Raw genomic sequence first — 23,643 nt, forward strand, 5'->3', positions numbered from 1 at the left:
TATTTTGGAAGTGAGGGAAAAGAGGTTCCAGAGCCGTACAGTGACTTGCCCTGGGAACGCATTAGCTACTTAATGCTGGGATTACAGTCCGGTGCTCCCAACACCGACCTCCCCCACCCATTCAGCTTCCTCTCGCACCTAGTATCCATTTGACTTTTAATATACTTCCTTTTAACATACTGCCTTATACTTCCCAAATTTTACATGGCATCGACACTCTAACACTCGTTATCTCTACTACATTTATATGAGAAACAATTCCACTAATATAAAAAAGGAAATTACGAAGGGTGGAGCAGGACACCCTCTCAAATATTATCTCTTTGAAAATGCTATAATGTAAATAGTTGTGTCATTTATTTTACCTACATTGAGGCTTACACGTATAAGTTTAATTCAAAGTTGATTAAAGGCATGGGTTTACAATAATTCTTTGTCACCTACTTTTTCCTAAATATGTAAGTAGCCAAGTCTATATTGAATCTATACTTACTGATTACCTATTAAGTGGAAGATTCTTAATGAAAAATTATAAACTTTATTTTTAAAGAATAAAAGGAGCACTCTGAATCAGTCACGATAAATTTGGAATATGACTTTGAAAAACACCTTTCAAGCCCAGCTTATTTTTATGGGAAATCATTTCAGAATGAGCCAGCATATTAAAAAACAGATTAAAAATAGTCTAATGGCCTTTTTAATATGGTTACAGTTACAGCCATGCTCACCTTATTCCTAAAAATGCTTTAGTCTATATTTTTATTTTTAATGGCTAAGGTGCTTGAAATTTATCCTCTACATTCATAATTACGGGATATTTAAAAACGACTTTAAGATGACATTTTCAGCTCGTTGTTTACGGCACATTCAGGAGGTACACTCATGTGCCTATAACTTGAAAATGGAAACCATGGAAGTGTAATGGGTTCTAATTTGAACAGGAATCAAAGACAGAGTTCATACCGGACTGCAGTCATGTAACACCTGTGAAGAAAATAGTTACCGGTATAGTGTTGTGTTTATTTCATACTAGAGGCCCGGTGCATGGATTTGTGCATGGGTGGGGTCCCTCAGCCTGGCCTGCGCCCTCTTGCAAGCCGGGACCCCTCAGGGGATGCCAGTTTTGGCCTGATCCATGCAGGGCAGGCAGTCTGACATCCCCCCGAGGGGTGTAGCAGTGCCAAAGTGGCAGGCGGCCAGGGAGGAGCCCCAGCTAGGGTCGGGTGCAGCTCCACAGCTGCTCATCCAGCCCTGCTGTGCCCATTGCCGCTGCCACCCAGTAGTGCCAGCCATGAGCCCGGCTTCTGGCTGAGCGGTGCTCCCACTGTGGGAGTGCACTGACCACCAGGGGGCAGTTCCTGCATTGAGCATCTGCCTCCTGGTGGTCAGTGCATGTCATAGCGACTGGTCGACCGGTTGTTCTGGTTGTTCAGTCCTGACGGTCGCTTAGGCTTTTATGTATATAGATATATGCTCAGTGTTAATTGCTGGAATGGCTCCTGGTGGTCAGAACCAACCTTACTGGCTTCCTTTTTCTTAAAGCTCCTTGGTTTGGGATTCCAGCACTCCCCTCAAGGCTCTACCCTTTCTTTTCAACATCCTTGCCCACTAGGCATCTTAACTTATGCTCCAGGCACATGGAGGTGTTGGCTGCTCCTTTTACTGTAGTGAGTTTTCGCCTTTGCATGCTTGTCTTGCTTACGCCATTTCTCCTTCCACGATGCTTTTCACTCCTTTCTGTGCCCAATCTTCTTTTCTTTAAGATTCAATAAAATATCACTTTTGACTGTGAAGTCTTCCCGCACAGCACCAGGTATTGTTTTCTCTTCTTTCTGAATTCCTATATGGCCATATAAGGTTCCTTATACCTTTCTATCTTTAATGTTATTTAAGGGGCTGTTCTCTCCTTCAGAGGCAGGGTCCATGCTACATTCAGCTTAGTCTCCTACAGTGTCTAGCATAGAGCCTTACACATCAAAGACATTAATTTATACAAATTTATATGAAACATTGTTGAATGATACTAATTAATCAATTAATTAATTCAAGCAAATGCTCCTCATTAGCAACTGTTGTACTCAATGATGCCCTAAAGTATCAGTACCAGACAGACAGATTGCAGTTTAGTTTTTGTAAATGCATTTGTGGTTAGGTAGTTTATATTTAGATATATTTGTTGTACGATAAGGCTGCATATAAATAACTCTGTGTAAATCTGTTGATATGGTGAGGATTAAGTATTAATAAAACTAACACTTTGTAGTGATCGATGCCAGTGAGCCCTTCTCCTAACTCATTACAGGCATATCAATTAATCCTTATAATAACACTAATTACATAGCTGGCCCCTTTTCCCTATCCCACCTCCCTTCCCAGATAGTGAAACTGAAGGTTAGAAAGGTAGGGGTTGAGTGACTTTCCAAGGGCCCACAGCTGGTAATTTGCAAAGCCTCAACTTGAACCCAAATCCATCGGACTCCAGAGCCACCTCTTACCATTTAATAAGAATGTAGTGAAACCTCATTTATCCAGAGAAGTGTGTGACAATGACCTTAAACTTCCCAAATTCAGAATGATGTCAGAAATCAGCAAAAAAAGTAAACACATAAAATAAAAAACCTTAGGGTAACCAGAACAGTAATTTTTAACAAACTATGTTATCTTTTCCCCCAGCTCCTAGCAAAGGAACGAGCTAGAGGCGGGTGGTTAGAAGCAGGTTCGGGGACAGCAGAAGTGACAGCTTAGTGTCAAGGGCAAAAATGGAGCAGCCTAAAAAGCAGATGAAGAACTTGATTACTGTGGAGCACATTGATGAGAGCTCACAATGCCAGTGGCCCTGAGTCATCACTGTGTGCTCTCTAACAGTGACGTGTGTGATGCGTCCCTGCACGGCTCCCAGCGAGAGCAGTTGGGATGGCACAGTATTCAGAGGGGTTTGGCTTTGGTTTCCTGTGCCACTCACTTCCCGAAGGGACGTGTTAAACGCAGAATTACTGAATATATATGCAAGTATAATGTATGCAGTATGCAAATACGAACTAAACCACACACACAAAACAAGTTAGAATGAGTCTCTGTTTAGTATTTTGATGTCCTTTTCTTAGAGCTTTGAAAGACCCTACAAGTCTTGCTGAAAGGTGAATTAATTCCCTGCTTCCCCATCTGTCAGCCTTTTGGTTCTTAGAGTTTTCTTTCCTAATTCCATAGGCAAAGATTCGGCCCACAAACCGCCAACATTGCTAACAAACATTCAGCCTCTTCCCTAAATGTATCCAGCTTTGTTTTTTCTTTCTTTTATATTTTAATTTCCAAACAAACAAGCAGGAGCCCAGGACCCTAAGCCAGGCCTGATTAAGGAATGATGTCCCTTCTTGACTGAACTTAGAAAAACAAGCCTTGAGAAAGAGCTCATTGTGCTGTTTCAAACCACAGGGCCTGGCGTTGCCGGGCCCAGTCCCTCCTCCTGGAATACTGCGGACCTCAGGAACTCACCAGCGCTTCTCCAGCTCCCAGATGGTCAGGATGGGTTCCAGTCTTTAATGGGCCCAATTGGCTCGAGATTTACATCCTGGGAAGAGAGCTGGAGAAAGTTTATTTAAAAAATAAATTACCAAAAAATAAATAAATAAATCAACCCACAAAACCAAAGGTAGTTGAAGCATAATGTATTCCGTTTAGCTTCCCTTCTCTCCCCCCACTACCCAAAGCTGTTATTTTGAAAGATGATCTTGTTGCTGTTTTGTTTTGTACAGTTAACTGCATTGACTTAGGGACCTGGGTAGTTTTTTTTTTTTTTTGTTTTTTTTTGTGAGAAGAATTGAGTGGTATGTTTTTGCAAATGCTTATTGAGGCTGCCAGGAAGTTTGTGGAGACGAAATAAAAATGATTTTTTTTTTCTTTAGTAACAAGATTTTTGAATGGGGTGGTATTGATTATTTATTTTGTAGGTTGATAAGGGACTTCACTGAATCTTTATTCTAATTATTAGGGGTGGTTAATGGCATCACAGAATTTATTCATTCAGCATTCAACAAGTATAGGGTGAGGCAAAAGGAGGTTTACAGTTGTTTGTATGGAAAATATGATCTATACCAGTGGTCAGCAAACTGCGGCTCGCGAGCCGTGGTTTGCCGCTCTGTTGACTAATGAGTTTGCCAACCACTGATCTATACTAATAAAAGGATAATATGCTAATTAGACTGGGAGACCGGCCAGGAGGGCAGTTGGGGGCCATGAGGCTGGCAGGGGAGGGCAATTGGGGGCGATCAGGCTGGCGGGGAGGGGGGCAGTTGGGGGCAAGCAGGCCGGCAGGGGGGGCAGTTGGGGGCGAGCAGGTCGGCAGGCAGAATGGTTAGGGGTGATAGGGCAGGCAGGCAGGTGAGCAGTTAAGAGCCAGCGGTCCTGGATTGCAAGAGGGATGTCCCTGTGGGGTCGGGCCTAAACCGGCAGTTGGACATCCCCTGAGGGGTCCCATATTGGAGAGGGTTCAGGCCAGGCTGAGGGACACTCCCCCCCACCCCGTGCATGAATTTCGTGCACCAGGCCACTAGTTAATAAATAATAATACAAGAATAAACTCTGTGCTTCACGTACTCACAACTATAAACCTACTTTTGTCCCACCCTGGGTTTATTGAGTGTCTACTAGTTCCAGGTACTAGTAAAACTGTAAACATCATAGTGAAATCAAGACAAAGTTTATATCATAATGGGCTTATATTCTAGTCGTGAGAAACAGACAATAAGGAAGTATATCTACACCTCTATACTCTGTATCTGTGTCTATGTCTATATGAGAGGGATTTCAGACAGTTTTAAGAAATATTGCTAACTATTCAAAAGCTGGCTTTCAAATTCCCCATGTACTAGTAACTCAGTTCCTGAGACTTGACGTTCAAAAGTCTCTGACATTCATCCATAGAGTTTATCTCTGGGAATTCATGGAACCCAACATATTTTGCTAAACACTGGTTTAAATTTATGTTGTTGAAAGGACAAAGGGAAACCAGAATGTTTGTGAAACAGTAACTGCCTCCACTGGCGTTCTCTCACGTTCCCTGAGAAATCATAGACTGCCTTTGAGACAGGCAGTTCTTGGGAACAAAAAAATCTGTGTTATGAAACCCAGAGAAGTCTGATTAGGGAGCAAACCAGAATACACGGAGGGCCTCAGAAGAGCTGGCGTCCCCTGATTTATGTCATATCCACTTCGGGGGAAACAGAGATATAATACGGAGATTCAGCCAGGACAGTCGCCACAAATATATACTTTTCATATTTCAGCTTCCTTCAGGAACTCCCGAAGATAATTTTTAAAAAAAATGCCATCTTTAACTACAGAAAGATGAATGTTCCAGAGTGGAGGGAAAATCAGTTTTCTTGTTCGCTCACTACCACTGTGTTGTCTCTTTAAAAATCCTTGGATGATTTGGTTCTGAAGCTTTAATTATGCTTGTATGTTATGGTTTCCTTATTTAAGTGTCTGCTTCATGTCCAGCACTCAGCACCCCCTGCCTATCTCAAAAGAGATGGATATTATTATCCTAATTGAGGAGGAGGGAGAATGCTGTGAGAATTATTAATACATAAATTAAAAAATTAATCTGGAAAGTGCTTTAGGGTCCCCAAAGAGCTCTTCCCAAACACAAAGCATCTTTCACATTATTGTAAGTACTAGAGGCCTGATGCACGAAATTCGTGCAAGAGTAGGCCTTCCTTCCCCCGGCTGCTGGTACCAGCTTCCCTCTGGCAGCCGGGACCTGGGCTTCTCTCGCAGCCCTGGCTTCTTCCGGAAGGACGTCCAGTCTAATTAGCATATTACACTTTTATTATTATAGATTCCCACAGCGCAGATAGGCTGGGGCAGTAATGAGATGAGTAAACTGAGGCACCGAGGGTGACAGTGGGTGAGTGGGCCAGCGTACCTTAGAACCCAGGCCCTTGAATGGGTAATACCTAAAAATCACCCTACCAGGGGCCACTTTAGGCATTTTCTAGTCATTAGTGTTAACCATTTTCCCAGAGAAGAAACTTTTCCTTCATTTTACCTCTTCTCTTTAAGTCTTTGCTTGTTTTGGACTTTTTGAAAAAATAACTTTTTAGTGTTGAAAGTGATTAAGGCTAAAATATTAAATCCTAAGGCCAGTAATGAAAAATCACTGGTGTGCTTTCTAGTAATCCCAGTTATTCTTTTGGTTTTGTGGCTTGGAACTTCAATTTGCATTTATTTCATATAGACCCACTGGTTGGAAAACACGCATAAAGGCTTATCTTGGAATAGCTCTTTTGTTTTGCTAAGAACTCATTCTCAGCTAGCCTCTCACCCATGAGAAGGGTTTTTTTTGAGCACCTACTATGTTCCCAGATAGAACCTTTGAAGATGTAGGAGAAGCTGAGGACCCAGCCTGTCCTCTCAGGGGTGGAGCTAGGGGGAAAAGCACACAAACCAGCAATTACAGAAAAGCAACAGACAGGAGCAGGGAGGGACAGCCTTCATCATATAAGTATGGTCGGTTATCAGTCAGGCAGGTTTGCCACTTCTGATTGGTTCCCTGATCATATTTCTTAACTCGCTTGAAACTCATTAGCTAATGCCCATACCTGCCCCTCATAGTAGAGGACAGTAGTCACTGAAGCAGCTTCACACAGTACTTGGCACATAATTAGAAGACAGCAAAAGGCCATTGCTACAGAAGTCACAGTGGAGGTCGTCACGGCCGCCCATTCAGTGTGTATTAGAGGGCTAGAGATACTACGTGCCCCTGGCTCCCAGAGCAGGAAGTAGTTCCCAATTGCCATTTCCCCCAGAATTCTTCATGTTTTCATTAACAGGTATTTAAAAATGCTAGGCACTCGCATTTACCTCCATGCAGGTCATACTTCTGCAAGAGGCTTTTGTCCTCTCCCATGCTTCTCTCTGGGTTGCCAGACTTTGTGGACTGTCTCTTTTGGAGTTTTGCATCCACCTCCATGCACCCTCCTTCCCCCCCACAATCTTCTGTGCATTCATAGAAAAGAGAAAAGTTCCTCTCTCCTGTTTCTTACCCTTCTGTGGATGACAGGCGCTATCCACCGCCCCCTCTCACATGTTCCATCTCCCTCACAGCCACAGTAGCTTCACTTGCACCCAGAGGTCATAGCAACGTGCCTCACCTGGCCCAGCCCCACAGACACTTCTGCTCTTGTGCTCTGAGTCTGGAGAAGAAAATGTTCAGACAAGCAGCCCATCCAGGGTTGCCTTCACGTGCTGGCAGCCTCTCCTGGGGCCTTGCAGAGACCATGTGTGTTTCTTTCATTGTAATGGAACACTTTAAAATGATTTCTTCTGATTACAATGTTAACGAATTCTTACTGCCGAGGAGTTAGTGAACTCAGAGAGGTATGCAGAGGAAAATTAAATGACCCATAACTGTCCCATCTAGTGGTACCTCTCTTGATACTTAGATGAGTAGGGGGATGTTTAGGCAAGGAATAGCATGGACAAAACAAAGATGTCAGTCAAGGATTGATATTCTTATGTATCCACATGCCATACTTTCTAGAATGTCTAAAGGCCAAATGGGAAATATGACTAGAAAGGGAGATGGACGTCAGGCCTTGGAGCACTCTGCATATTATTCCAAGGAGTTTGGAATTTGTAAATGGGGCAGTTGAGGCAGCTGAGAGTTTGAGTCAGGGAATGGCATGATGAGGTTGTATTTGAAGAAGATAATTCTGGAGGAGAAAGTAGAAATAGAGGGAGAATATTTATAAAATAGTCTGAGTGAGAAATGGTAATAAACTGAATAGTGGAAAGTGAAGAAGCAGAGCAAGTGGTGTTCAGATGTGTGTGTGGCGGGGAGGAGGGTGGAGGAGGGAATCAACATGACTAAAAGGAAAACTGAAGGGAGGAGAAATAAACATGATCTCCAGTTTTCTATTTTGGGTGTTTCAAAGGATAGCATTCCTTAAGTGTGAAAGTGAACGCAGAGGCAAGAAATACATTGATAGGTAGTAAGATGATAAATTTAGCTTGGGTCACATTGAAATTGAGGTGGCAATTAGACATGTGTGGGGAGATTCTGTTGCTGTTGGTAATCAAGGTTTGGTGCTTAGCCAAAGAGGTCAAAAGCTACAGGTAGAGATTTAGAAGGGAGTTTAGCTGAGGTGGTTGAGTCAATGTGTGAACTCAAGAAATGTTAGGCAAGTAGAAACAGAGGAGAATATAGAACAAAACTTGTGACAGTTCTCCAATTAAGAAGTTGGCAGGAAGGAAAAGTTTGAAAACGAGGAACACAGGAGCCTATGAATAAGAAATGCGGTCTGGAAAACACTTATTTGCAGGCATAAGAGATTGGTTTCCTTTCTGGTGTTTTAAATAATTTTGGTTAACTTGCCCAGCCATCAAATTTCTCATCTGGAATACATATCCCACAAGGATGGGTTTCAGAGATAGTGGCTGTGCAAGTGCTTCGGTAACCATTAGACACACTGCAAGTCGTCTATCTTATAATTAGTGTCACAGTGGAGACTTCCAAGATGGGAGAAAGTAGTGTCAGATGCTACAGAGTTTCAAGAGAATATTTATTTTTAGCACAACTCATTTGATTTGTAATTTAAGGAAGTTGAGTTAAGAGAGTGAATCTGTTCTCTAATCACTTAGAACAATATTTCCCAAAGTATGGATCATGTTTCCCAGGCAGTACAGGAGACAAAATTTTGGATTTGACACAGACGTTAAGTAGAACTGAATCACATGGTGAGAAAACCATTCTCCGTTTGTTTCTCATTGAATCCTTTGGGTTTATGTTAATAGAGGAAGTCTCAGTTGGGGCAGATAAGTCTGTCACACCTAACACTAATTTCTATTTTCAATAAACTTTTTCAGGTTGTCAACATGATTCAGCTAGAATTTAACAACACCAAATAACTTTAAGATTACCATCTAGAATACCTCCTTATTTTGGCAGGGGATACCAATTTTTTAGTTACAATAGTGATAGAAAGTTTCCTTTTTTTAAAAAAATATTTTTAAACAAAAAGGTAATCAATTTTTTAAGTACATAATTATATAGATGACATACAGATATGTAAAACTGAGAAAGTGGTATTTTAATGATGGAAGTTTGGAAAATTTAGACTTACTCGAGCCCTTCCTCTATCTGTTGCGGAGAGTGACTACCTTAGTTCAACCAGGTTGGAACGATGTAGGAAATTTATCCCGGAATGTGTGTGTGTGTGTGTGTGTGTGTGTGTGTGTGTGTGTGTGTGTGAGATCTTTGGGTCTAGACTTCCAGATCCAGACCCCTTCCTACCTCTAAGATGTTGTTGGGTCAATTTTTGAAGCCACTGGACTTTTTTGAATGTTTGTGTCCTTAGGTGTTACAATGAGAGTGTTAGTTTTAAATGATTACTAGCATTCTTTTGAGAAACAAATTCTATGATTTTTGGAGTTATTAGTAAATAAACCTATGCTTTCAAATGGATAGAAGTAAGATAAAATATTTTTGCTCTGTAAGCCATCAATATCATGTGTCAATGCCAGAGACTGTTCCCAGACTAACATCCACAGAAAGAAAAATACCAGTGAATTCATTTTCTAATGATGACTCATATTTTGCCTCACTTGTGAAGCTTAATGATTTCTAGAAGAAATCTCTGCTTTAGTTGGGGCAGTTGACTAGAACTGAAAATGAAACTATATGTGAAAATGTGGTTCAGTTCTCTGAGCCTAATGCTTGATGCCAGCACCCTACTCTCAAATCAGTAGTTTAATCAGTCATATCTAATCAATTAAAAAAAGCCCATAAATTTTATTCCTCAGTGTAGCAGCACATCTATAATAATAAAAGCATAATATGCTAATTAGACCGGATATCCTTCCGGGCGTCTTTCCGGATGACCTTCCGGATGAAGCTGCAGCAGGCGGGGGCCGAAGCAGAGGCAGGCAGGTGGTGGGCGGGAGCTGAGGCAGAGGCAGCCGCCGCAGTGGCGGGGGCTGAGCCTCTTGCACGAATTTCATGCATCGGGCCTCTAGTAGGTAATATAAGTCCCTGTACTTAAAAAAGACATCTTCACTCACCTACTTACTAATATCTTTCCATCTTTAAAAATATTTCCCTGAATAAAGAGAGGGGAGGTGAAGGATTTTCTAACTGGCTGAAAGTCCTCCTAAGTATTATTGTGAATTAACATTATTCTATATCCTAAGTAATTCTTAAAAACAGAAGCATACCACCTATTTGGAATATAATAATAGGGCGACTTTAACCATCAAAAACACAGCCAAGGATCAGGAAACATTTGAAAAATGGATATAGGATAAGGATAGAAACACACACACTGTCTTTGGATCTGAAAAATTTGAGTTTGTTACTGGTTCTTAAAAGTTTCCATATGGACAATTTCTTCTGTATGGGTAGATAGTATTTGTCACTGTGGTCTTTGAACTACATCATTGCCACTTTTTGCCCTAATGAGGATGATCTTATATAAGCAACTTAACCATTTTAAGATTTTGTTTTCACATCTGAAAAATAAAAGGGGATAATAATAAAAGCCATTGCTCTGGCCACATTAATATTCACATGTAAAATCCGCAGGAATGTAATAGATGCCTCCTAGGACCCTCAACATGTGTTAATTCCCAACACTGCAAAGAGACTACCTGAACAACTGAGATTAAACATGCACTTGATTTTGGAAGAGCATCTTTTACTGCCCTTTAGAGCCTCTTTCTTTCTCAGATTCTCTGTATAATAATAAACTTGATTACCTGATTTCAATGCTTATAAATAAGAACAGCAGATTAGAAGGTACAAAGGATACCAGGAGGAAACAGACAAAGAGACTGAATAAAATAGAACTAATTTTAAAACCAAAGCTACCTGGTACCATTTGGTATGGGGGAAACAGCCTCTTATAACCTCAGAAGTCACTTAGGGCTTTTCTATATCACAGCAAGATATAATAAGGGGTATTCCGAATGAAGACCTTGATTTCTCAAGGCTGAATGAACTGATACATACTTTGCTTATTTTATAAAACATAAAGTGCATTTGGGTAGAATTTCAATATGAAAAGAATGAAACTTGAAGTCAATATTGTTTTGTGCCTTCTCCGGGTAAACCCTTAGCCATCCAAAACACTGGGCCATGGCAATGGACTCAGCATCCAGGGGTTTTACTGAAGTATCTTGTGTGACTCCAGCAATTAAGCTAAAGCTCCATACCTTCTGTGGTAGTAGATAGGCCTTTCTAATCATTTTATGATTTTTGCGCCGATAGCCTTTTCTTTATTTTTCCAGAAAGAGCGTTTGATAGAAGTTACTGTGGACTTCAGCAATATCCACTTTCCTCCAGAACTCTGTTAGGACAGTGGAGTCAGGCAGGACCCACTGGCTGGTATTTGTGGGTGTCATCTTGATTCTCATGGTAACACCTGTGATTCTCGGGGCAAACATTTGGATTGGGCCTGGCTTACACATTAAAACAAAAGCCCATTCTAAGTTATACCCATAAGGACAGCACACATATACGCTGGTACAAACTGAAGTACTAACCCATAGTAGACTGACTCAGTTCCACAAATATTTGAGCTAAATGGATGTAAGAGAAGTTAAGTAGTGGGCAATGGCAGACACCACAGAGAGAGAATATATAGAATCCAGCACCATCAGAGGTCAACCCTTCAAATACCAGGGCTGGATTTTTCAAAGAACCAGATAATGCCAGTTTTATGGCCACTAATAAAATTTCAGTTATATAAACAAAGATAAAGAGTAATAAAAAATAAATTCTGCTTCGTGGTGTAATCTGATTGCCACAGGGTTCAGAAACGAGCTTTCTCGTTGTGCACGTGGCATTGTATAATGGACCAGTGATCATTTTGCAGGCCCCTCCCCAACCTTCCATTTCCCTTTTATGGACAGTCCTTAGTTCTGCCAGATTCATAAACTATTCCAGGGAGGCAGGTTAAAGCCCTTTGATTGTGCCTCTGGTAGTTAATGCGCCAAATGGTCTTTAGGGGCATTTCATCGTGTGTTCTGCAGCTAATCAGAGTGCCTTGGCCCAGTGATTTCCTACCTCTGTGCTTTTCACATGTTTAAGGGCTCAGTTCAAATACCAGGCCCACCGACTTGTGGAGAGACACGACAGACCCCAGCTCTGAGTGGGGTGTCTGCTTTAAACAGAGATTTTCCAAAGGATATCCTGGTGTAGATAAATCATTTCATTAGGCCAGGTTCACTCTGCAAACCAGGAAGCAGAGTGCCTGCCGTGTAGGAAAACTCCGATAAACTTGTTATGGCTGTGCTCTGAGCACTTGTAAATATTGTTGTCCGTGTCTTTTATACAGGCTCCTTCGAGATTGTATTTAAACACTGACAGGTTCATTATGTGTTTTAAAGCTTTGTTTATTGAGAGCTGATAGCAGAGTTGCAAAAATGAGTCCTTTTCATATTGCAATGACATTTTTTTCTTCTTCCAAATGTCTCCCCTAGTTGATCACTCCCCACGCCATCCGCGTGCAGACCCCTCCTCGGCACATCCCTGGCGTTGTAGAAGTCACACTGTCCTACAAATCCAAGCAGTTTTGCAAAGGGACTCCGGGAAGGTTCATTTACACAGGTAAGAGCCACTGCGGGGTGAGCACGGGGCTGCCTTGGCCTCATGGGTCTTTCACTTGATCTTGTATGTATAAGTGTGTATTTTTTTTTTTGAACTCTAGTTTCTGTTAAGACCTGTTTTCTTTCTCTATTTCACCATATGCATGACCAAATGAGTTGCTGTTTTATTATTATTATTATTATTATTATTATCATTATTATGAATTCATCTGGATGGCCATGTTGAATGACAGGATCCGTCAAAATGATGGGTTGGATTCCTCAAGAAGCAGAATGAGAAATAAGGGAAGGGGAAAAGGCCCTAGGCAATCCTGAGTCTCTCTGGATGATACACCATCCGAGCTTGGGTTGGTTTGCTTTATGGAGTATGTATGTGCTTTAAAGAACAGTGCGACTTTCTTCCAATCTGGGCATAGCTTTTGTATTGTAGGTAGTTGGTAGTTTGCACATTTACTTCTGGGTTGGTGCTTTGTTTCCCTGCAAGCTGCAGTTGGCATGTGGATCTGCCTCGTGGTAAGAAGCTAGGGTTACAGGTAGGAGGTGAGTTCCCTCCCATCGGTGGAAAGAAGCAGGCAGGTTCTCTATGGAAATACACCACGTGCATGGTCTGAGTGCCCACTGTGCACTTTAAGAGATCTTCGGATTGTGCTGTGCAAACTGGATACGCAGGGATCTGTTTACCATTCAGATTTTGATTCAGTCGCTCTGGGTGGGAGACCTGAGACAAGTTCCTGGGTGTGGCTACTGCTGCTGGTCCAAGGACCACAATGGGACTCATGTACCCCTGCTTCTTAGTAGTCATCCCTGCATAGCTATCTCCAGGAAGTGGTCCCAGGTTTCCGTCTTCATTCAATAAAGGACCAGTGCAGCGAAGGGATAGCTCTGTTAACACATCCTAATTATAACCATACAATTCAATAGACACATTTTATTTTGCTGTGACATTTTACCTCAAAGCATCTTACCTTTTGTATTTAAATACCAGGAACAAAATCAACCATGCTTCTTAGTGTCTGTCTCTCTTTCTCTTTCTTCCCCCAACACCCGCCCCCCCCATCAAAATTATAAAGACAATTAATGCATCCTGACCCTTGGAAATGCCTCTCAGCCCTTTAAACAAAATGCAGGTTTGGTGCCTGCTTGACAATTAGTTTTAGTTAATTGAAAATTATAGGATTGACCCAAGAGGAAAATTTTGTTTGCACTCCAATCACTTTTACAAATTAAGGAAAATTACCACAATTTTGTTTAGCTAAGGTTTCACACTGAGTTCAAGAAATTAGCTCAGCCATCCCAACAAAGTCAGCACTTTGTTAGTGAGCACTTGAAAAAATAATAGTCTATCTGGAGTTTTGTGGTGTATACAAACGAAGCATAGAGAAAGCGACGATGCTTTATAGAAGTAGGCCAAGTGTTTTTAATTAGGCTCATTGGTTCAGCGTAAGTTTTGAAGAACAATCAAACTAGCAGATTAGCTGTTTCTTTTAAAGCTAGGATTTCTTGCCATTCATTTTTCCCATGAGAACTTCCACATAGCACTACTTTTTTTTTTCTTTTTTTTACAAGCCTCATTATGGGCCTGCAGGAAAAGGACCAATTGCAACTTCTGATACTGTAACATTCCCCACCATCATTCCAATGGGTGGGAGTTTTTCACAATGTTCCTCGCTGAACTCGGTGTTCTGGAACATATTACAAAACCACAGAGGCCAAATGTTTTCTCTGAGGAGTTTGGACTCTGCTTTTGGCCGAAAACATTTAGGCCTCGCTGGCTGCTTACTTACTCTGCTATTAAGAACAAGAAAAGGAGAAGAAAAAGAAGAAAATGCCGTGCGGTGGGAGGTACGAGAGGCAATCAGGCATGATTCCGCCTTGGTGACAACATCCCTGCCCATTAATGGTTCCATTTTGTGGTCAGGTCTCATTTAGAAGAAATTATTTTTAATCAGTGTTCAACAAAATATCCCCTTGAGCCACCTGGCCATAAAGATTTTTGTTTTTTGTTTTTAATCATCCCCATTAAATTACTTAACTTCTCAAAAGAAAATAGCTAGGGACCCATCATTATTTGGAATTTTTTTTAACCATTTAAAAAAATTGCCATCAATTTAAGAAATCACATCTTGGAAAACCCGTATCATAGGGGAATTAAGATCAAAGGTAAAAGTGGCATATTTGCAGGTCTAGCAAAGTAGTTAAGGATAAGAGGGAGAAATCCTGGGGGTGTGTGCACACTTGTAAATGTACAAGAAATGTAAAGTATGAAAAATACTTCTGCTGGCCTCAGACTGTGGGCAATAGACAAGAAGACTTCGTTTTATCAGCATTCTAGAAGAGAGCCTAACCTCTCCCCATGTGGCAAAAAGAAAAATTTGAAGAAATTGGCATGAAAACTTCCCTACTGATGTAGTTGGCTGTTCACAGTCACGGTGACATTATGTCCTTTCTAACTAAAGGGCATCTCTGTTAAAGGGTGAGCTATACACGGGCCTCTTGATCATTGAGCATGAAATGCCTGTACCCAGGGTCACTTGTTCATGGTGGTGCTCCCAGCTCCTGTGACTATCTCAGTTTACTTCTCTGCTTGTCACCGCTCACTAGTGAAGGCATAGAGAAGGGTGGGAAACACCCTCCTCTGTTCATTATATGAGAGCACAGGTCAGTGTAAATGTTAGCCCTCCTCTTCCCTCCACCCACAGAAGCTCACACTTCATTTTCTTGAACATCCACAGTGTTTCAAGATGTGAGCTTTGGTTTTCTGCATAGGGAGACAGCCCTCCTGTTTCTTAATGGAATGTCACTTGGAATTTTTTCCTTAAAAAATAAAAAAAAGAAATATCCTAAGACTTAAAAATAACAATCCAAACTGAGGCACAGTTGCTATTTTCTGAGCATGTGTGAGAGGGTTTGGGTGTGTAGATGAAAATCCATAATCATTAGAGAGAGAGAGAGAGAGAGAGAGAGAGAGAGAGAGAGAGAGAGAGAGGAACAGCATGGCCTAATCTATGCAAATAGCGGCAGACTTTTTGAGGAGGGAGGGAAGGATTTGACTAAACACAGTTTGCCTGCAAGCTGACTCTACTTGTAAGGACTGTGAGCGCACCCTCCATCTGCCGTTCTTCAGCCCAGGGACATGTGAGGGATGCTTAGTTGCCAGATGTGTGGGTCTCCTGTGGTTGCCCAATCAGAATGCAGGGCAGATTGAATCCCAACTTTATTAGACCAGAGAAGCTCAACAGCACTTCCCTGGTCTTATTTGTTGTGGCCAGTTATTCTTACGGAAATCCAGGGCAAGGCTGACTTTAAATGCTCAATGTTTTCTAATAGAAGGAAGCAAACACCCTTTCCAACCACAGGACTGTTTTCAAAGCCCTCCCTCTAATCGGGTTTCTGGTCAGTCGGTCCAAGAGGAAGCAAACCTCCCATAAACCCCCAGGGCCATGGAAGGGGGTCTTCCCAGTGCCTTTGTTATTCTCCCAGCTTGTTTTCCTGCAATTGTGACATCTTTAAGAGACTTGGATCTTGTAGGATTGTAATCTCTCCGACTAAACTTTAAGTAATCTTTGGAGCTGACAAAAGATTCTTAGGAGCCCTTAGCTGCTTCTTCAAAGTTCTTAGAATTGGTTTTCCTGTTAAGAAGTGGCCAAATCCAAAGGCAGTTTTTACTTCATTCCAGTTATTTCTCCATTGGAGAGGCTGCTACCTTTAGGGAAAATGTAGCTGGACAAATGGGCCACCAGGACAATGTTCCGCTGGCTTAGGTGTGCACGAAGAACTGTATACTGCCTGCTCCCCACAATGTTGGAGAAAGCTCCAAGGATAATCATCTAACCACTCAGATGTTTGGTTAGATCACTCAGACTATTTCAACCTCCAGGTTGTCCCATTCTTAACATTGTTCACCAAACTTCCTGTCCCTGTGGAAGGACTGAACCAAATCCCTACATATTAGTCTCATAATTAACTTTGAAAAAAAATTCTTCCTGGAAATGTTTCCTGTTTGTACCTCATGCCCAAAATAACTGCATATAGAAGGGCCATTGTATTTTTGCTGAATCTGCTGTGAAACTCAATGACATGATTGAGTGTCTGTCAAATTTTTCTTTTTTCTCTCCATTCCTTTTATATTCTCCCTCTTCCCCCTCCCTCTTTCCCCCCTTTTCATTTTCTTTCCCCATTCTTTCTTTCCTTACTACTAAGGATCATGGTACAACATAGTGATTGATTCTTGGGTTCAAGAGATCATAGGTGTAGATCCAGCTCTCAAACTTGACCGCTTACTAGAGAGGTTATTTTGGGGACATTGATGGCTCTGCACCATAATCACCTCATCTTTACAAGGGAATCATACTTTACTGGGGTTTTTTAGTACCAGGGAAATGTATGTAAAGTACCTAGCATGAGCTAGCATGAGAACCTAGCCAGATATTGGGCGTTTGCTTTAATGACTGATGGCCATCATTATTATTCATTCATTCCTTGCTGAGTCCCTACAATGGTGTAAATGTATTGTCTGTCTTCTCAGCATTTCCCTAGAGGTCTAAGGAATGTCCTTTAGGAATTTTAGTAACAAAACTGTAGGCATCAGGAAATTAAAGAAACAAGTAATGCCAATCAACCACAAACAAAAAGAGCAAACTATAAATAAGGTAAAAAGAAAAAGATTTATAAATGTGAATACAAGAATTTTGGTAGACCAACTATTTTCTCAGGAATGGCCTCAAGTAAGACATGTTATAATAAGGCAGCCCTGATTTGTCAGGTTTTCTGGTGTTGGTTTTTCAGGAACAACACGCACCTGTTCTCTTATTTCCTACCCCTAAACTCCTACACCTCCTCTGGAGGTCACAGCAACATGGATATAGTCCATTCTCAGGCCCCTTCAAAGGTGTTTAAGTTATAATCAGCTTCACCTCCAGGTTCAAGAGGTTTCAAGCCAGAAAGCTCTGTTTTTAGTTCTTGGAAACCTCCTCCACAAGTGAAGGCTGGGGATATACAGGCATCAATTTTAGGTGAGAAGTGGGGAGTTGCACCTAATGAATCTCATGTTCTTTAGCCTCTTTGTACACTAGTTCATTGCCAGGTTAAGCCTCCAAAAAGCCACTTTTCTAACATTACTCTGCTGAGAAACCTTCCCTATTTGCTCACTGTATGTTAAGAAGTAGCCAAGACCTTGAGGCTTGGGGTTCACAGGTCACTGTGCTCTGGGCCCAGTGCTTTCTCAGCTCCACTCAAGCCAGGCTCCTCCCTCTACCTCAAGCAACTTTGGGACATGGTAATTTCCCTGTAAGATCCAGTTCATACTCTGTTTCCCCCTGAAGTGTTCTCTGGCCACTGAGGTGTAGTGGACAGAGCGCCGGGCTGAGAACAAGGAGGCCTGTGTCCCAGCTCCAGCTCTACTGCTAACTGGCTCTGAGACAGGGGACAAGTGGTGGCTGACATGCTCCAGACTCCAGGTTCTTCATTGTAAAATGAGCCAAGTGGACTAGGTGACTTGATGTTCCCTGTGGCTCATCTCGAGCCACTGGAAGTCTCTGTCCTTGGAACTCTATTGTGACATGTGCTGAGACCACTTATTCCTCATTCACTTCCTTATGCCCTTTGCTCTCTTGTGCTGTTCTTACATAGAAACATCACAAAAAGTCCACAAGCTGCATGAAGAAAGAGCTAGCTACCCTGCCCCAATCGTATTCTATTTGGCACACTATGTTGAAACACCTTGACTCAGTATCTTACTAGCAGTAGGGGTCCTCTAGTAATTGATTGACATATTGCCCAGGATCAATGAATCCTCATTGGTTTGTGTGCTCTGGATGACATGCGATGTAAATAAGTGCTGTTAATTAAGAATCCATACTTTTCACTCAAAGTTTTGCATGTAGAGAACCCAGTATATGGGGTTGCTGTTAAAGATAGGTGGCTCTGTATTATAAATACTCTTCATTTTTTTAATCAGTAAAAATTACTTTTTTAAATTCTTTATTGTTTAAAGTATTACATAAGTCTCCTTTTCCCCCCATTGACCTCTCTTTGGCCACCCCCACCCCCAGTCTGTGTCCATTGGTTATGCTCATATGCATGCATACAAGTCCTTTGGTTGATCTCTTACCCCTCAAACCTCTCCCCGCTCTGTCTTCCCTCATAGGTTAGACAGTCTGTTCGATGCTTCTATGACTCTGGTTCTATTTTTGCTCATCAGTTTATGTTGTTCATTATATTCCACAAATGAGTGAGATCATGTGATATTTATCTTTCTCTAACTGACTTATTTCACTTAGCATAATGCTCTCCAGTTCCATCCATGCTATCGCAAATGGTAAGAATTCCTTCTTTTTTTACAGCAGTGTAGTATTCCATTGTGTGGATGTACCACAGTTTTCTAATCCACTCATCTGCTGATGGGCACTTAGGCTGTTTCCAAATCTTAGCTATTGTAAATTGTGCTGCTATGAACATAGGGGTTTCATTTCTGATTGGTGTTTCCGTTTTCTTGGGATATATTCCCAGAAGTGGGATTACTGGGTCAAATGGAAGTTCCATTTTTAATTTTTTGAGGAAACGTCATACTGTTTTCCACAGTGGCTGCATCAGTCTGCATTCCCACCAGTAGTGTAAGAGGGTTCCCTTTTCTCCGCATCCTCGGCAGCACTTGTCCTTTGTTGATTTGTTGATTATAGCCATTCTGACAGGTGTGAGATGGTACCTAATTGTCATTTTGATTTGTATCTCTCTGATGATTAGTGACTTTGAGCATGTTTTCATATGTCTCTTGGCCTTCTCTACGTACTCTTTCGAAAAGTGTCTATTTAAGTCCTTTGCCCATTTTTTGATTGGGTTGTTTATCTTCCTTTTGTTAAGATATATGAGTTCCATATAAATTTTGAAGATTAAACCCTTATTGGAGATAACATTGGCAAATACGTTCTCCCATGCAGTGGGTTTTCTTGTTGTTTTGTTGATGGTTTCTTTTGCTGTGCAGGAGATTTTTATTTTGATGTAGTCCCATTTGTTTATTTTCTTTTTAGTTTCCATTGCCCTAAGAGCTGTATCAGTAAAGATATTCCTATGGCAAATATCTACTATTTTGCTGCCCATGGCTTCTTCTAAGATTTTTATGGTTTCCCTTCTTACATTTAAGTCTTTCATCCATTTAGAGTTTATTTTTGTGTATGGTATAAGTTGGTGGTCTAGTTTCATTTTTTGCATGTATCTGTCCAATTTTCCCAACACCATTTATTGAAGAGATTGTCTTGCCTCCATTGTATGCTCTTGACTCCTTTGTCAAATACTAATTGAGCATAATGGCTTGGGTCAACTTCTTGGTTCTCTGTTCTGTTCCATTGGTCTATATGTCTGTTCTTATGCCAGTACCAGGCAGTTTTGAGAACAGTGGCTTTGTAGTATAGCTTGATATCTGGTATTGTGATTCCTCCAACTTTGTCCTTCTTTCTTAAAATTGGTGCAGCTATTCAGGGTCTTTTTTTTAATCCAGATGAATTTTTGGAGAGTTTGTTCTAGGTTTTGAAGTATATGCTGTTGGTATTTTAATGGGGATTGCACTGAAACTGTAGATTGCTTTGGGTAGTATGGACATTTTAATGATGTTGATTCTATCATCCCATGAACATGGTATATTCTTCCATTTGTTTATATCTTCCAAAATGAGGATATTTCAACAGCACCTGCATCTAAGGAGAAGATAGGTCAATGTAAATACACTCCTGACAGTGCGAGGGAAAGAGCTCCCTTAAAGAAACTCAGACAATGGAATGTCTTTTTTGGAAATCCAAAGATTTGGTAATTAGAGCACATTTTTATTGGTATTATATATGTCCCAACTTTCATGTGATTGAAGAAATTGTTTCTTTCTAGGCATTAGAGTAAGAGTCAAAAGACCTGGGTTCTAATTCTGTTTTACTACTTTCTTTTGTTACTTTTCACAAATATTTGTGGATTGCCTGTTTTATTCTAGGCAATGTTTTAAACCAGTTCTAGGCGATTTTCTAGAACTGTATAGAGCAAAACCAGACATAGTCCCTGTTTTCATTGATCTGATAGTCTATGAGGGAGCATGGACATTCATAAGTTTACTATTTCAAACCTGGTGAGTGCCCAGAAAAATAGGAAAAGAGTTTCAGACAAGCATATAACAAAGGAACCACAACTGATCAGTTAGAGATTTTCTTTCAGGTAAAGATGCATGAGCTCCAGTTTGAAGGATGACTAAGAGTTAACCTGGCCATCAGAAAAGGGTTGGGTAGGAAGGGTAGGGTTGGGAAAAGAGAATAAGTATTCTAGCAGAGAGGAGCATGTAAGGAGGCACTGAATGGCAGTAAATATGGCATCTTGGAAGGCTGTAAAAATTCCAGGGAGGCTGAAACATCAGAAGAGAGAAAAGCAAGTGAGAAGCCTGGAGAAGTAGTTGGGGACAAGCCAATGCAAAGCTTTGTAAGCAATGGGGAGGAGTTAAGTTGTCATCTTAAGAGCAGTGGGCAGTCCTTGAAGTGTCATAAATGACAGGTGGACATGACCCTATTTTCACGTGGGGGAGAAAAAACTGGCTGGATGGAGCATAGGAAACCAGAATGGATGTTGGTAGATCTGTTGGGAGGCCATTGCAGTTGTCTGGGAAAGGGACTTGGTGACTTTAATTTGGGTGAAAATGGCTGGAGATGGCATAAAGTGAGAGGATTCAGGAGGTATTTAAGAGGAAAAATGCACAGGACACGGAGATGGGTTGGATGAGAAGGTAAGGAAGACAGCAAGCTTAGGCTACCAGAGTTTTGGCTTCCTCTGCTTAATAGATGGTGGGGACATTCCTCCTCTGGGTGTCCCAAGGGTCTTGTATCAATGAAAGAATGGGCATGAACATGTTTTAACACATATGTTAATTGTTGTAAAGACATAGCTAAGCACATAGGGAGAATTTGGGGAAAGAAGGCAAGAATTGTTTTCTTTTCTATCAGATCATTTTCATTTGGGATTCAGCTGAATGAAGGCTGTGTAATGAACACTAGACTAGCAAGCAGTTCTGCCTTAGTGGTGTCCTAATTGGAAGAGACCCAGGAAGAAAGAAAAATTAACAGGCTGCTCCTGTCCACATGTCTTGAATATTACTCCAAATGAGCCATTTACACACAAAGAAAAGAATTCAAGGCAGAGGGAATGTTTATTCTCTGTGCTTTTGTGATTCAAAGGGTAGGTCCCAAGCCTCTTCTCTGCTGAAGGGAGTTCTTTTTTCACAAGATATGATTGCTTTTGATCTGATGTATGCCAATATGATGGATGACCCTGAATGCCCTGGTATTTGTAAAGTTAAACACTGTTGGTGCCACAATGGGTACAACAGCAGCAAGAATCACTAAAAGTACCCATTGTACTGTGACATCTGTAAAATGAAAGCTGTTCCTGCAAAGAATAAGGCTGGTCTGAAGGAGGCACATTATTTTGCATATTTTATGTACATACTTTTCAAGAAATATGACCTTTATTTCCTATTTGGAGTGGAGTGTAATCAGGACTTGAGTAGCTAGTGTAACAGGATCATTAAAAGGGATATTTTCACTGACATTAGAGGTCTAAATGGCCACTAGGCCTTATATACAACCTTGGCTTTTTCCTGTCTACCCGGAGTTAATAAGTGATAAGGCCGGGAGAGAGATAAATCACAGAAATCCCTGTCCAAAGAAAACATATTGACTACAGCCAAGCAAATAACAGACCATAACCAACAGTCTCATTCATCATTCATGTAATAGGGATATAAAGTATTTCCTACCAATGAAACCATATAGAGGGAAAGGCAGATAAGCTTCCCCAATCTAAGACATGTGATTTGGTTATTAAGGGACATGAACTATTTGTCACATGACTTTAATCTTTAAGATGTGTTGCTATTTCTAAACTATAAATTTCTGGTCAGGGATTAGAAAGCTATTAACAATAAAGGTAGAAACTGAGCTTTGTATGTATTCTTGTCAACGTAATGCAATACTATAAAGTCTTGAACCTCTAATCTCTTTAGCATGATATAACATGATTTGGTTTTCTAAGCCAATAAACTATTTGGGGGTTTTCAAAGCTTTTGTTTTTATTTTTTTACCCAGCATCATGATAAATTAACCCTTCAGTTTTTAAATTATATATGTTGAAACTTTCTCTAAGATCCTAGGGATGGCAGGGGGGTGGGTGGGGGAGGTAGCCTAAACTAAATTTCTTTTTTTTTTCCTCCTTTCCTGAGATTTATTCCAAATGTTTGATGGAGGATTATTTTCTGTCTTACTTGTCTGTGTTTGCAGAGGTATGGATGCTAGTCTTTCTGTTCATTGTTAACTAAGTGATGTGGCGCCCACTAGAGTATTACAACTCGCTTTTCTTTCTTTATGGCAAAATAGTCCAAACTGATTTCAGATAAATTAGAAAGCATCAATAGAAAATAATTGAAATAGTAAAAGTGCCCACATTTCCACCAATTCTTTAAACATAAACACGCAATAAATATTACATATTTTAATGGCACATATCTTGTCTTTTTTCTATGCATATATCTACCTCATTACTAAAATAGGGTGATTTATTACATAATATTAATTTGTTTTGTGTTTTTCCACTTAACAGTGTGTCATAAGCACCAGGACATTATGAATTGAATTTAAAACAGTTTTGGTCTTGAATAATCATTTTACATCTCAGCATAATCTTATAATGAGATATATCCTTATTTTCTTGTTAAAGCATAAATACCTTGAATTTGGTTCTTGTCTCTTTTTATTCCTGGGAATTTACAACACAGGGTCATTAATCCTTTACTCACGTTCTTGGTGGCCACATTGGTCAGCCATCCATCCTCAACTGAGTGAGCCTAGGTAGCTCTGAGGGCTGATGTCTCAGAGGTTGGAACCAGCTCCTAGCTTCATCACTTGCAGCATGGAGCCATTTGTTTTCATCCTGAACCACCTCTGGGGGGTCAGTGACTTCCATAAATTGCCCCCCTGCTCCATGAAGCAGTACTGTACTTTCTGTAACAAAAATGGGAACTCA

General features: G+C 40.9%; 1 protein-coding gene across 9 annotated transcripts in view; it reads left to right on the forward strand.

Annotated features, from left to right (window-relative positions):
* The window catches only part of EBF1 (EBF transcription factor 1), a 389,962-nt gene that overhangs the window by 292,976 nt on the left and 73,343 nt on the right, over positions 1-23,643 (forward strand). For all 9 annotated transcript variants that reach the window (XM_080671574.1, XM_080671573.1, XM_080671571.1 and 6 more), the window contains exon 10: positions 12,478-12,604. In XM_080671574.1, coding sequence (XP_080527700.1) covers positions 12,478-12,604 — 127 coding nt within the window. The remainder of the gene's footprint in view (positions 1-12,477; positions 12,605-23,643) is intronic.

Source organism: Plecotus auritus, assembly GCF_963455305.1.
Source record: "Plecotus auritus genome assembly, chromosome: 6".
NCBI lineage: Eukaryota > Metazoa > Chordata > Mammalia > Chiroptera > Vespertilionidae > Plecotus > Plecotus auritus.